At 36.0% G+C, this 16231-nt stretch overlaps 1 protein-coding gene across 22 annotated transcripts in view; it reads left to right on the plus strand.

The window, feature by feature from the left end:
• Nucleotides 1-16231, plus strand: part of CEP170 (centrosomal protein 170) — a 137125-nt gene that overhangs the window by 56312 nt on the left and 64582 nt on the right. For all 22 annotated transcript variants that reach the window (XM_069545523.1, XM_069545529.1, XM_069545525.1 and 19 more), the window contains exons 4-7: nt 1236-1314; nt 12577-12635; nt 12731-12893; nt 14564-14698. In XM_069545523.1, the coding sequence (XP_069401624.1) occupies nt 1236-1314; nt 12577-12635; nt 12731-12893; nt 14564-14698 (436 nt within the window). The remainder of the gene's footprint in view (nt 1-1235; nt 1315-12576; nt 12636-12730; nt 12894-14563; nt 14699-16231) is intronic.

Raw genomic sequence — 16231 nt, forward strand, 5'->3', positions numbered from 1 at the left:
ATATATCCATTTTATAGATGCTGACTCAGATTTCAAGTACATCTTTCGCTAGTTCTAGTTTACTGTTATTTCTGCTTTTTCTTGCTCTTGAATTATCAAAATGCATTATTTATAAGATTTTTAACAGTTTAAAATTTTCTTCTTTGCCTTTATGGATGTTAAATAAAAAATGCTGAATTCTCAATTTTGCTGTTTAATAGCTTTTTGTAAAAGGGCAGAGGTGCTGTCTTCAGATGTCTTTTACATCTTCCTGGGAAAATGATGCAATATTTTGGATAATGTAGTAAGAAACCGAAAGGTTGTACAATATTTCATGATTGCATCATCCATCTAGCTCTGTTTGATATTCACCCCACTATCCATGTGTGGCTATTGAGCACTTGAAATGTGACTAGTCTAAAAAACCAGGTACAAAAGAAAGAATGTAAAATTCCTTCTTAATTTTTATATTCATTATTTGTTAAAATGTACTATTTTGGATGTGTATGTTAACTAAAATATTTTATGAAAATTAATTTCACCTCTTCTCACCTGCTAGAAAATTTAATAGTATACCTAGTATGTGTTCTAGGTAATTCTATTCTTCTGTTACTATTTTGGTCATTTCCACAGTAAGAAATAATTGGTAAAATGAAATAATTATGGGATGATGATGTTGATGAAACAGTATTTTGAGATACAGGAAAAATAATGCTTCTATAATGTATCTTAGATTCATGTAAGGGTCTTGTTATGTATCTTAAGTTCTTAAAAGCATCCAAAGGACTCATATGGCAATTGTAAAATAGAATGAGTTTTACTCAGTTTTTTAAGTAAATTTTCTTTTTCTTCTTTAAAAGACTTCTAGGAAGAACCTCAACCCTTTACCAATAATTAAAACTGTCCAGAAAAGTTAAAATTGAGTCCAGTGGACCCTGATATTATATCTAGAGCTAAATATTTGACCCTTTACAATTTCTAACTTCAAGTAGGATCTTTTCTTGGCACCATTTTTAGATGCCTGAATTTGCCTTGGCAGCATAGTAGACTTAGAGGAACTGCAAGTTGGTTCTTTGTGTGTTACTTGTAATAGTAATAAAGGGCTTAGTATGAAATCATTTATTACAAGATGCATTTTATGATGGTACACAAGCTCTATTAGCCACCTTTCGATCTATACAGTATAAGGTTTGAATATTTGCTTGTCTAAAATACAATAATTCTTCAAATATTAACATCTTTTTTTTCTCTTGTAGACTTTTGTGAATGATGTTAGAATTCCAGAACAGACTTACATCACCTTGAAACTTGAAGATAAGTTGAGATTTGGATATGATATCCTTATATGATTTTGTGCATTTATTAAATTTATTCAAAAATCTTTATTCTGGTATAAATTAAACATTTCTTCAGACATAAGAATTCATAATATAAGCATGCTGGAAGTCTCTTTGCCCTTCCAAATTAAAATACATGTTTAAAAGTAATACATTTTCTTTCTGCTTATTATGCCTGTTCCTAAAAACAATGCTGGAAAAGTTGATGGACTCTTTTTTTTTCCTCCTCACTCTGTATTATACTTTCAGCAGAAATATTCCTGCAGTGCCATTACATATGCACTTTGGGTATGAAAGAATGTAACTGGGTAGAAGACAGAGTGTGTAATAATAGCCAAGTCTAGGGATTTATTTTTCCTGGTTACATGATAATGGCCAGGTCAACCTCCAGGAGGCATGGAAAGAAATTAATGCTGTCTTTCCTTCTGTCTCCATTTTTACTCCATTTTATGCATTCCATCTCTGTTGCCTGTTTAATTCAAATTTTTCCATATCCTATGTCTTTTGAGACCTATGCTCCGTGATTAAGTACAGTATGCATTTAGCATATATGTAAAATTCTTTTGTTTGAAAATAGGATTCTAAGAACTGAATAAGGACATGATGGTCTTCTCCCAGTAAAGAATCACTAGTGAAGAGAAGGGACCTAACTGGATGAACAAGAATAAAATCAATTATATTAATACAGGGTGGAAAGCTTTGTAAAAGTAATTTAATTAATTTAGAATTAATTAAAGAATTTGATTTATTTAATTAAAATACAGATATTACATATTATACTGAATTTTTTTTAATCTGCACATTGATATTAAGGACTATATCAAATGTACTGGCAACTGGATGGACTTTTATCACTCTAGCAGAGAAAATGTTTCAGCTAAGGAGAGTTGATACTTAAATGTACTAACACTTTAAAATTGTTCCTAGAGCATAATTAGTTTTTTAAATTTAACTTAAAATTTATGAAAAAAATAATTCTATAGCATATCATATATAATCTTTATACTTGTGTAGCCAAACCAGCATTAATCATTAATACTTTTGAGTTGTATGTTTTAAATCCTTAAAAATATATACATATATATTGAGCACAATGATTAGGAATTAACATTAAAGCCTTGATTGATGGTTTGTTTTCCACCAACATAAGTTTCATCCAAAAATAAATACAAATATATTTTGAATTTAAATAGCTCCTTCATTCATTTGACATTAGCTGTTTGAAAACATGAGAAAACAGTAGGAAATGGGTTTCAATAAAACTCTATAAAGTTTACTTTGAATTTTAAATTAAGAAACTATTGAGAAGCTACTCATGCTTTTATAGATTGTATAATCGTTTCTTAATAGTGAGCTAATATTTCCTTATATACTTGCTCACAGTATGTCTGTCAAAAATTTCTGGGACAAATGTTTTGTTCCAAAGGACTTTTTCATTGTTGTAAATCAGTGTTAAGCCAGACTATCCAGTCCCTCAGGTTAAACTCAGTTGATTTCATTATTTAAAAATAACATCTCATATTGCTCATGATTTTGGAGCACAATCTATGAATGAGCACTGTGCTGTTACAGTGGCAGAAATTGTATTATATAGGATGAAATTTTTAAAACAAATTTTTGCGTATTACATATACCAGACTGAAGCCATTATTGTGCCTTATTCATAGTAAAATTAAGTTTAATAGTTAACTAGTCTGCAGATTGTTATACCTTGTAGTTGAAAATTGTTTAATTAATATGCCACAGCAACAGAAAGAACATTTACTGTGAATTAAGACTGGAAAGAACATTTACCATGAGTTGAAACTGGAATACAATTTATCTGCCAAAAGTATTTTTTTCCCCTAATCAGAGTAATTAAGTGATTTGGAAAAGCAAGTAGTGAAATATCCAAGTTTAAGAAATGACTGTAAACTCAGAAAGTATAGTGAAATGCTACACTTTAGAAACAGGTACTGTATCTCCAGGTGGCTAGCTATGTAGCAGATAAGTAAGCCTAAGTTTATTTATTTTATAATTATTTATTGAATGTCTCCCATGTGCCAGACACAGTCCCCACAGTATGGGGATGTTTTATTGTTGTTTAGTCATGAAGTTGTATTCAACTCTTTTGTAACCCCATGGACTGTAGCCTGCCAGGCTCCTTCTGCCAGGCTCCTTCCATAGGATTTCCTGGACAAGAATACTGGAATGAGTAGCCATTCCCTCTCCAACGGTTTTTCCCGACCCAAGTATCGAACCCACGTCTCCTGCATTATAGGTGAGTTCTTTACCACTGAGCCACCAGAGAGCCCCAGTCTAGGGATACAGTACTAATAAAACAGACCACAGTCTCTGTCCTCCTAGAGCTTACACTTTAATGGGGTTGGAGGTAGCTGACAGCACACACAAAAAGAACGATAGAGGGTGATAAATTCTAACGAGAAAAAATGTGAATGGGATACAGAGAGCTAGTGGTGGTGCATGAGAAAGGCACTTTAAAAAGGCTGTTCCTGAAGTCTTCACTGAGAAGCCAACATTGGAGCAAAGATAGGGAGAAGGTGAAGATGCTGACCTTATGGATATATCTGGAGAAATTGCTCTTCAGGCAGATAGAGAGTTAAATGCAAGATTTAAACCAAAAACCTGTTTGCCATATTTGAGGAACAGCCTTGAAAAAAAGTCAGTGTGGCTGGAGCCAGTGAAAGGTCAGAGCATATGGGGAACCAGAATGTATCACCTTTAATAGGCCACTGTAAGAATTTTGGCTTTTAAGTGAAACAGGGAGTGATTTAGGGGGTTTGATCAGAGGAGTGAGGTGATAATGACTTACGTGTTTAAAAGAATCCTCTGGTTACTCTTGTTCAAAGACTTAAGGATGGGAGTGGGCAGGAGTGGTAAGAGGGAGACCAGTTAGAAGGTTGTTATGGTAGTTGCAATAGCTCCAGGTGAGAAATAATGGAGGTTTGGACCAGGGTGATAGCAGAGGTAGTGAGAAATGATAGGATCTGTACATGTCTTGTAGATGGAGCCAGTAATATTCCTGATTAGACTGGATATGGACTAAGAGAGAGAAAAGAGTCAGGGATGAATCCAAAATTGTACAGTTGATGTAAACAATTAGAAAAATGGAGTCGCCATTAACTGACAGCATATTCTGTAGGTAGAGCAGATACTGTGGAGAAAATGGGAAGAATCTTCCCCCCAGATCCATTAAAATTTGATATAATTGAATTTGGTTTAATTGAATTTTTCAATTGTTAATGTTTTCTGTTTGACTTCTACTGTCATTATTAACTTCTTCCAGTGAAAGCTGAGATCATTTGAGACCTTTCTTTTCTAATATAGGCATTTAGTGCTATAAAATCCATACCCCTGCCCCCCGCCCCCGCCCAGTACAAACATACCTTACAGATATTGTGCATTCAGTTCCAGACCACTGTAGCATTGTAAGAAGCCAGCCACACAAATTTTTTGGTTTCCCAGTGCATACGAAAGTTAATGTTTAAATGACATTGTAGTCTATTAGGTGTGTGATAGCATTATGTCTAAAAAAATTTGTATATACCTTGATCAAAAAAATGCTTTATTACTAAAAACTGCTAGCTATCATCTGAGCATTCTATGAGTCATAATCTTATTAAAGATGCAGGATCTTGCCTCAGTGTTGATGGCTGCTGACTGACCAGGGAGGTGGTTGCTGGAAGTTGGCATGGCTGTGGCTGTTTCTTAAAATAACACAGCAGTGAAGTTTGCCACATCAATTGACTCTTCCTTTCATGAGTGATTTCTCTGTAACACACAGTGCTCTTTGATTGCATCTTATCCAAAGCAGAACTTCTTTCAGTACTAGAGTCAGTCTCTCAAACCTTACTGCTGCTTTATCAGCTAAGTTTATGCAATGCTCTAGATCCTTTGTTGTCATGCCAACAGTCTTCACAGCATCTTTACCAGGAGTAGATTCCATTTCAAGAAACTGCTTTCTTTGCTCATTTGTAAGAAACTTCTTATTCATTATAGTTTTATCATGAGATTGCAGCAGTTTAACCACATCTTCAGGCTCCGCTTTTAATTCTAGTTCTCTTGCTATTTCTACTATCTCAGCAGTTACTTCCCGCACTGAAGTCTTGAACCCCTCAATGTCATTCATGAGGTTTGGAATCAACTTTTTCCAAACTCCTGTTACTATTGATAGTTGACCTTTCCGTAAATCTTGAATGTTCTAATGGCAACTAGAGTGGTGAATCTTTTCCAGAAGGTTTTCAAATAACTTCCCAGATCCAGCTGAAGAATCACTGTGGCAGCTGTAATCTTATGAAATGTATTTGTTCAGTAATAAGACTTGAGGTACTTCCCTGGTGGTCCAGTGGCTAGGCCTTCACACTCCCAATATTGGGGGTGCAGACTCAATCTTTGGTCAGGGAAATAGATCCCACATGCTGCAACGAAGTCCTGGCACAGCCAAATAAATAAAACGTTTTGTTTTTTTTTTAAATAATAAGTCTTTAAAGTCAAAATGTCTCCTCAATTCATGGGTTGCAGAATGGATGTTGTTGTTGTTAGCAGGCATTAATTTTGTACATCTCCATCAGAGCTCATGGGTGACAAGGTGCATGGTCAGTGAGCAGAAATACTTTGAAAAGAATCTTTTTTTCTGAGCATACGTGCATGCTAAGTCTCTTCAGTCGTGTCCCACTCTTTGCGACCTCATGGACTGTAACGTGCCAGGCAGTAGGTCTCAAACAATGGGCTTAAAATATTTAGTAAAAACAGTGTTGTGAACAGATGTCCAGTCACTCAGGCTTTATTATTTCATTGGCAGAGTACAGGCAGAGTAGATTTAGCGTAATTCCTAAGGGCCCTAAGATATTCAGAATGGTAAGTAAGCATTGGCTTCAACTTAAAAGTCACTACCTGTATTATCCCCCCTAACAAAAGATTCAGCTTGCCCTTTAAAGTGAGGTCATTGACTTCTCTTCTCTAGCTATGAAAGGGTGTCTTCTTCCAAAGAAGACTGTTTTTTCTACATTGAAAATCTGTTGTTTAGTGTAGTCACCTTCATTATAATTATCTTAGCTAGGTCTTCTGGATAATTTGCTATAGCTTCTGCATCAGCAATTGCTGCTTCACTTCGCACTTTTATGTTATGGAAATGGCTTCCTTTCCTGAGCTTCATAAACCATTCTCTGTAAGCTTCAGGCGTTTCTTTTGCAGCTTCCTCAGCTCTCTCAGCCTTCATTGAAGAGAGGGCCTTGCTCTGCATTAGGCTTTGGCTTAAGGGAATGTTGCGGCTGGTTTGGTCTTCTATTCAGATCACTAAACTAGCTCTGCGTTTACATTAAATCTGTTTAGCTTTCTTACCATGCATGTGTCACTAAAATAGCACTTTTAATTTCCCTCAAGAACTTTTTCTTTCCATTCACAATTTGGCTGTCAAATAAGGCCTATCTTTGGTCCCGTCTTGGCTTTTTTTTTCCTCAAATGTTCCTCCATCTCTCTCTCTCTCTCTTTTTTTAACACCAAAAATATTTTGCCGTCTTGGCTTTTGACATGCCTTCCTCACTAAGTTTAGTCATGTCTATCTTTTAACTTAAAGTACAAGATGTGTGACTCCTCATCTCACTTAAATGTTTAGAGGCTGTTGTGGGGTTATTAATTGGCCTAACATTAACGTCGTCATGTTTTAGGGAATAGGTAGGCCAGAGGGGAGAGAAAGAAAGAACGGCCAGTTGGTAGGCCAGTCAGAACGTGCACAACATCTATCAATTAAGTTCACCGACATACATGGGTGAAGTTCATGGTGACCCAGAACAATTACAATAGTAACATCAGAGATCACCGATCAGGGACTTCCCTGGTGGCCCGGTGGTTAAGAGTTCACCTTCCAATGCAGGGGACTCAGAGAGTCGATCCCTGGCTGGAAACCGTGCATCACAGCTACTGAGTCTGGGCACCTCAATAGAGAGCCCATGTGCCACAAACCCACGGACCACAACAAAAGATCCCACATACAGTAGCAAAGACCCCGCGTGCTGCAGCTAAGACCCAACACAGCCAAAAATAACTTTTTAAAAAGATCACTGATCACAGATCCCCATAACAAATATAAAAATAATGAAAACGTTTGAAATGTGCAAATTACCGTACAGAGACACAAAGTGAGCAAATGACATTGGAAAACTGGCTCCGATAGACTTGCTAGGTGCAGGGTTGCCACAAACCTTCAATTTGTATGAAACACAGTGTCTGCAGAGTACAGTAAAGGGAAGTACAATCAGTATGCCTGTGCTGCTTTAACATGCAAGATACTTTCTAGTTTCTCTTTTGATCTTTGTTTGAGTTGTCTTTGTTACTTAGTTTCTAAATATTTGGAATTTTTCCAAGGGACTTTCTGTTATTACTTTCCAATTTATCCATAGTGGTCAGAAGCATACTTCGTGTATTTCAAATCCTGTCCTGTCACGCATGGTGTATCTACTCTGTCTTGGTAAATATGCTCTGTGTACTTGAAAAGAATGTGCATTCTTCTGGTTTTGGGTGGAGTATTCTATTAGGTCAACTTAGTTGTAGTGTTCACATTTTCTGTATTTTACTGATTTGTTGTCTAGTTGTTGTGTCAATTATTGAGAAAGCAGTATCAAAATTTCAGACTCTGGGTTGGTTTCTCCTTGCAGAAGTATTGGCTTCATGTAATTTGAAACACTGTTTCTAGAAGTGTAAACATTTAGGATTATTGTGTCTTCTTGATGAATTGACCCCCTTTATAGTTATAAAATGCTTTGCTTTATCTGTGATAACATTTTTTATGCTGAAATCTGGTTTGTCTGGACATTAGTTTTGGATTGGTGTTAGCATGGTATATCACTTGCATTCTTTTACTTTTAGCTTATTATTGTCTTTACATTTGAAGTAGGCAGCACATAGTTGGTCTTAGTTTTTATTCAGTTTGATCATTTCTGCCTTCAACTAGGGATTTAGAGCATTCATTTGATGATGTGGTTATTAAATCTGTCGTATTGATATTCATGCTCTATTTGCCCCATCAGTTTTTTCTCTTTTTCTCCTAATTTATTTTGGATTATTGAGCTTTTTTATGATTTCATTTTGTCTTCTTTGTTATTTTATTACTGTTACCCTTTTTATAAAAATAGTGGTTAAGATTTTATAATTTTATCTTTAATTTTAAGCTATATCTTCAAATTATGCTACTTCACATACAGTATAAGAATGTTACAGTGGTATACTTTCATTTTTTTCTGTCCTGATCATTGTGTTGTGATTGTCATACATTTTATTTCTATATATGTTACAAATTGCATTCTACATTGATATCAGTAAAGCATCAGTTATCTTTTAAAGAGGTTTAAATAATAAGAAAAATAGATTTTTATGGCCATTGTATTCATATCTTAAACCACTGTAATTACCATGTCTTGTACTTTTCATCCTTTTTTATATTGATAGATCTACATTTTCATCTAGTTTCATTTTCTTATTGTGTAAAGAATTTCTTTTAATATTTCTTATAGTACAGCTCTGCTAATGATAATTCTTTCAGCTTTTGTGTGTCTGGAAAAGCATTTCAGGTTAGTTATTAGAAGTTATTGTTGCTGGACATAGAATTCTAGATGACGTTTCTTTTAAGTACTTTAAATTTGTTGTTCTCACTTGCATTGGTTCCCTTTTCCTCTGGTTTTGAGCAGTTTGATTTTAATGTGCCTTTATGCAGTTTTCTTCATGTCTCTTTTGCTTGGGGGTTTTTGAGCATGTTGGATCTGTGGGTTTATACTTTTAATCAGATTTAGAAAAAAATTCAGCCATTATTTTTTTAAATTCTTTTTTCTGTTTTCCCCACTTTTTATCCAAGGACTTCATTTAAATGTATATTAGGCTACTTGAAGTCATCTCCTAGCTTACTGAGGCTCTATTTATCATTTTTTTAATGAGTATCTGTTCTCTGTGGGTTTCACTTTGGGTTGTTGTTATTGTTGCATTGTCTTCAGGTTTACAAAACTTTTCTTTGGCTGTGTCTAAGATGCAATTTCCCTATCCAGTAGAGTTTTCAGCTCTAAAATTTGGATTTTGTCTTTTATATCTTTCAAGTCTTTACATATTTTTTAAACATATGAAATACAGTGATATTAATTGTGTTAAAATGTTTGTTGACATTTGTGTCAGTTCTGGGTGAGTTTTGATTGATTTTTACATTCATTGTTTTGACTGAATGACAGACATTGTGAATTTTTTTACCTTGTTGAGTATTGTATGCATACTTTTGGATTCCTATAAATATTTTTGAGCTTGGTTCTGGGACACAGGTTACTTTGAAATAGTTTTATCATGTTGAGTCTTGCTTTCCTAAAATTTTTTGAACTTCTAAGATTAGTCTGGGGCTAATTAATTCCCCATTACAGAAGCAAGACCTTTCTGTATACTCTGCTTTAGGGGTCAGCAAGCCCCCTGATAAACCTGGCTGTCAGCCTGTGTTTATAAATAAAGTTTTATTCGTACACAGGCATATCCACTCATTTACATCTTTCTTTAGCTGCTTTTGCACTATCATAGCAGAGCTGAGTGGTTTAAACAGAAATCATATGGCTTCTAAAACCTAAAAAGTTTACTGTCTGGCCCTCAATAGATAAACAATTTGCCGACCCCTGCTTTATCCAGTGGCCCGTTATACATGAGGTTTTCCAGCTTGGCTGTTGTGATTAGACACTATTCCTGGCCCTCTCTGAGTAAGGGGCACTATTACCTCGAATTCTTTCAGGTGGGTCTTGTCCCAGCCATAGGTATAAGTTTTCTCAAATTAATGTACTGATCAGTACCCAGCTGAATACTTGAGCCAGCCCCTGTAACAATCTCCGGAATACTATTTCTGTGCAGCTTTCTGAACTGTGGTCATCTTGGTCTGCCCAGACTCAACCCTCTTTTCCTCACAGCTTAGAGTCTGGCAGGTTTGGCCTTGCTTACCCCTCCCTCCAGTGTGACTTGGAAGCTCTCTAAATATACTGAGTTAGGGCAGTGATTACACTCCCCTTGATTTGTTCCTCTTCGCTCAGGAATCACTGTCTTTTGCTACGTGGTATTGATTGTCTTTGCAAACCATTGTTTCACCTATTTTTTTCTGTTTTTCAGTTGTTTCTTATTCAAAGAAGTGTGGAAATAATTTATAAATATTAATGATTTTTAGTAAATAAGATTTAAGTAAGCATATAACTTTTTCTAAACTTTTTTGAGATATAATTGACATACAGCTGTAGTTAATATGACTGTATTGTGTATTTTGTAACTTGACATCATAAGTAATTGTACCTTAGATTGTCACTTTTCTGAATTAAGCAAGCTAAAAACAGTTACCTGGGTCTGTACCACCAGCAAGATAGTAGCTTTGAAGGTGAAAGCTGGAGTCAGAGCAGTCTCAAAAATCTCATAGTCATACTAGAATTCTCAGGTAAATTCATAACTTAAACAAGAGAAATCTTGAATTCTTTGGTCTCCCACACAAAAGGTTTTTGGTAAGGCAAAGTATGTGAATCTTGAGTTATACCCTCTTTATAAGTTTTCCTTGATCCTAAAAAAGTGTAAGAGGATGCCCTAGACTAACTTTGAGGAATAGACTTAATTAAAGCACTCCCAGGAGAAACTTGAAGCAGCAGAAAGCACTCACAGCAGGCTAAAATCATTGTTTCCCATTGAAAAATAGAAATGACTTTCAGTATTTTTAAGATGGTGTTTTCCACTGTAAATGTAGGAATGCAGTGAATCTTCTGCAGCTGTTAATGAGTTTTTTGGGAGTAAAACAAAAGCTTACTAGAATTTTTACTTAATTAAGTACTTAACTGTGAACTATATATAGTCATATATACCAGTAATCAGCATATATACATAATAAAAAAGGAAATTTTTTATTATTTCACAGTTACTGGAAGCAATGTAAAGTGATAAGAAAGCCCTGGACTAATATTCAGTTGACTAGATTATTATCTTGGGTTCTGCCTCTCTAGTCCTCAAGTTCCACGTGGATAGAATGGGAAGGTGGTTTAATGGAATTGAATAGGTATTCCCAAAGCACTTTACAATTCTAGAAAATTCTGAGTTTTTATTATTTTAATGAGTAGAACTGTAGATCAAATACTTGTAAACAAGTTTACTGCTTGTTATGCATGGGAAGTCTATTTTTCTCCCAAGTGGTCATGATAATTATAGCTTTTTACCCTTGAAGTCATGGGTGCTCTGAACTGATAAAGAAGACTAGAATTTACTATGTGGTTACAAAAGTCCTTTCATTAAGGGGTTAAGTAATGGTGAGAAATGTGACCTCTGTTGTTTAGTGAAAGATCTTTTTAACATACAGAGCCATTGTTCTTTTAGGCATAATAATGAAAGCATTCATTATATCTAGCACTTGGTTCTAATCTGTATAGAATCAGTTGTTTGATAATGTAATTTGACCCTGATTGCAATTCATGGGGGAAGGAGTGGTTGCAGTTGCTGTAAAGACCCTAATTATAGCATTTCTTTTGCACTTTCAAGATGAATTTCATTTTTATCAGTGCTTGTGAAGTAGGAATAATTGAATTTCTTCAGGATTTACTGTTTGGTAATCCCTGATGGAGAAGGCAATGGCACCCCACTCCAGTACTCTTGCCTGGAAAATCCCATGGATGGAGGAGCCTGGTAGGCTGCAGTCCATGGGGTCGCGAAGAGTCAGACATGACTGAGCGACTTCACTTTCACTTTTCACTTTCCTGCATTGGAGAAGGAAATGGCAACCCACTCCAGTGTTCTTGCCTGGAGAATCCCAGGGACGGGGGAGCCTGGTGGGCTGCCGTCTATGGGATCGCACAGAGTCAGACACAACTGAAGCAACTTAGCAGCAGCAATCCCTGATGACACTTCTTTTTAGATTTTTGTGATTAGCTGTCAATATCATTTGACCCAGGTGCTTTTCTTCTTTATGGTCATGTTACTGTTAGAACTGAAAATGTCTTTTGTGCTTAGGTTAATCACACAGTTGTTTGCTTCTTGAAGGCCATGATTATTATCTAAGTTTGGAATTACTTGCTAGACTTTTTAAGATTTTGTTTAGTATTAAAAAGTTTTATATTTGTGAACATAATTTAACATTTAAACTTTTTTTAACATTTAACTCTTAAGGGAAATATGGTCATTCTCTTATTATAATTGCTTCTTGAAAATAGGACAATTTATGTATTATCTTTGGTTATTTTAAGCTTATCAGAGTTTTGAAATTATATTCTTCCTTAGCCCTGTTTACATACAAATCTTTTCACTGTAGTACGAGGAGAAATGAGGGTCCCTGAAGAAGCTCTCAAGGTAAACATTTTTACTTACTTCTTTTGTAAACCTGCCATTTAGTAGGGTTGATTTCACTCATGGATATTTCACTTCCATTTTAAACTGTTTTGTAGCATGAGAAATTTACCATTCAGCTTCAGTTGTCCCAAAAATCTTCAGAATCAGAATTATCAAAATCTGCATGTGCCAAAAGCATAGATTCAAAGGTAGCAGATTCTGCAACAGAAGTGCAGCACAAACCTACAGAAGCACTAAAATCTGAGGAGAAAGTTGTTGGTAAGTTAACTTCTTTGAAAATACCATGTTTATTCTTGATTAGGAAGAAATTGCATGCTTTGTTCTCAGAAAATTGTCCATGTCCTTATAAAAATAGTTAATGATAATGACAATTTCAGAGTGGGTTTTAATGCAGCCAGTGCTTCTTAGAAAGCAGTGTAGAACATAATTGTATGGCAGTTGTATGTAGGTGTATTTAGTATATTTATTTGAGGAAAGTAAATATAATTTACCTTATAGTATTTTTATTATTTCATGTTTGTCTGCTTTTTTCCACCTAGATTATAACTGAAATGAATGAAAAGGAAATGTCCAATAATGGCTACATTATCATAATTATTCTGATATGTATCATATTATAGTAGGAGCTTTAAGAATATTTTATATACATAATCCCAGTCATACAAAAGCAATTTTTAAAACTGCTAGAAATTACCAAATTGCTCAGATATAAGCTTTTTAGTCCAGTTAACAACTAGTTTAAATTTAGTTACTGTGCAGTGTCCTTAGGCTTTGAAATTTTTTTAAAACAGTCACTTACACCAAAATTTAGTTTTGTCTTTGATGTTTAGGCTTATGAGACATTTCTGTGTGCCAGCGAACAAGTTGCGCTTTAACTAAAAGCTACTGGACTCTAGCAGTTTATATTACTTAGATATTAGCCAGTGCAAAATTCGTTTCTCGTGTTCAATATTGAATGAGATCCACAAATACTATTCAACTTAGAGTATTTTCTGCTATCTAGACTATGCAGTTAACCCTTGAACAAACTGGTTTGAACCGTTGAGCAGCTGCTGCTGCTGCTGCTAAGTCGCTTCAGTCGTGTCCGACTCTGTGCCACCCCATAGATGGCAGCCCACCAGGCTCCCCCATCCCCAGGATTCTTCCAGGCAAGAACACCCGAGTGGGTTGCCATTTCCTTCTCCAGTGCATGAAGTGAAAAGTGAAAGTGAAGTTGCAGTCGCATCTGACTCTTACCAACCCCATGGACTACAGGCTACCAGGCTCCTCCATCCATGGGATTTTCCAGGCAAGAGTACTGGAGTGGGTTGCCATTGCCTTCTCCGTGTTGAGCAGCACTATTTTTTTAAAAATGCAGATTTTTTTCAATAGTTAATACTACCACATTAGTTGAATCCATGAATACAAAACTGCTTCCCTTGTGATTCAAATGGTAAAGAGTCTGCCTGCAATGTGGGAGACCCAGGTTCGATCCCTGGGTCGGAAAGATCCCCTGGAAAAGCAACTGGCAACCCACTCCAGTATTCTTGCCTGAAGAATCCCATGGACAGATGACCCTGGTGGGCTAGAGTCCATGGAGTCACAAAGAGTTGGACATGACTGAGTGATTAACACACAGGAACCGTGGATTTGGAAGTGAAAGTTGTTGAATAAGTGTTCTGCTCTAGGGATCGAACCTGGGTCTTCCGCATTGCAGGCAGATTCTCTACCATTTGAGCCACCAGGGGAGCAGGCTGACTATAAGTTACACTGTGCTTGAGGTGAGAAGAGAAGGTGGAGGCTCCTAAACTCTGCGTTGTTCAAGGGTCACCTGTACTTTGTTTTCTCATTAAATCAACTGGACAATTCTAGCATTCTCCAAAAGCATGTTTGTTTGTTTGTTTTCCTGTTTCATGTGCTTTAGACAGATTTTCCCCACTTCTTTACAGATACTTCTGCCATGCCCCGTGGTACTCCATTATATGGGCAGCCTTCATGGTGGGGGGATGATGAGGCAGATGAACAAAGACCTTTCAAGTCAAATGGCAAACCCGAAGAGAAAAATCACGAAACTGGAACATCAGGTAAAAAAATCTCAGACTATGACATTAAATGGTTTTAAGGAAGAACATGCTATCAAAGCAAAAATCTATTTATTCTTAAAAGTGGTATCTCCTATTATTTAAATGATGTAGTTTAATAATATGGTTGGGCATTTTGAAATAATTATTAAAATGTTCTAACTAGACCAAAATAGTAAATGCAGACTAACTTTGTGTGTTTTTACTAGATTGACAAGCATATAATCATATTTTTAAATGAAAAATTTTTATTATGTTCAAAATGTATGAGGTTAAAACTTCTTTAGAATCTCAGTGTGCCTAATTTTGGGGGGTATGATAGCAACAAGATTAGCTGTTAAGCAGCGAGAGTGAAGAAATAATTCTGAATCACATATTCAGATTAATAGTCAAGGAACATATTCTTTTGTTGCTGGAGAAATTTAGTAATAAACTAAGTCAAAAGCCAGAAAATCAAGATTTCCAGGAAATAAATGGAGGTATCAGTTGCCTGTTACATAAGGACTTGGCATGGACATCAACACTGGTGGATGGAGCAGCCGGTTTCCTTGATAATGGCAGATAAGGATCAGAACTGAAGGAATTAAATAGAGGCACCAGGGAGCAGTATGTAAAGCCAACTGTGACTCTGAGCCAAGGATAGATTTCATCAGCACTCATGTCAACTTTCTACCTTTCACTATAATTCTGCAAGATAAATAAGACATTTTTCTTAGCTGGAGAATAAGAACACTGGTTCTTATTCATAAATATACTCTAATTTTACCAGGATACAGGTCTAAGAAAGCTGGCCTTATCAACTTGCTCTTAAAGTGCCCCAAACTAAAGTTGTCAACTCTGCAAATGAAGTCCCATCTCAGTTTTCTTATTTCTGTGGCCAGCACAACTTTTTCTTCATGTTCAAGCTCAGAAGCTTAATATTATTTATCATACCCTCAGATGCAAATAACAGAAATGCCACCTGATAACCAAACAGGACGGAAATGTACCAGCTTAAATAATGAACCTCTTTAGAATTGGTTAATGCAGCATCTCAGTGGCATCATCAGCTAGTGTTTTCTCTCGGACTCTCAGCCCTTCTGTTCAGTGGCTGCATACTAAGGAAGTTTCCCCTAATACTCAGAGGCTGTTTGCCAGTAGCAGTTGGGGTGCATGCTGCTTTGATTACATCCAGTCAGAAGTAGCAAAGGTTGCTTCTAAAAGACCCCCTGGAAACTTTCCCCAAAGTTTTTAATGCATCTGTCATTTCATTGATCTCTCATGGGTTCAGGAGTAGATCACATGCTTATTTCTGAACCAATCCCTGGCAAGGGTTTTGAGATTATCCTTAAGCCAGTCTTCCCCATCCTGAAGCTGAATGTGGGGTTAATTTTCCCTCAAGGCACATGAGTTGTATCAGGGATGAGCAGATACCTGGGAACGTTGGAGTTCTTTTTGGAGGGAGAAATAGGAAATGGATTTTGGAAGACAGTCAAGAATGTCTGCTTTATTTGAAATTTTTGTGTCTTCCCTTCCTTTCACTTCATCTGTTATATT

The sequence above is a fragment of the Ovis canadensis genome, chromosome 12 (assembly GCF_042477335.2).
Source record: "Ovis canadensis isolate MfBH-ARS-UI-01 breed Bighorn chromosome 12, ARS-UI_OviCan_v2, whole genome shotgun sequence".
Taxonomy (NCBI): Eukaryota; Metazoa; Chordata; class Mammalia; order Artiodactyla; family Bovidae; genus Ovis; species Ovis canadensis.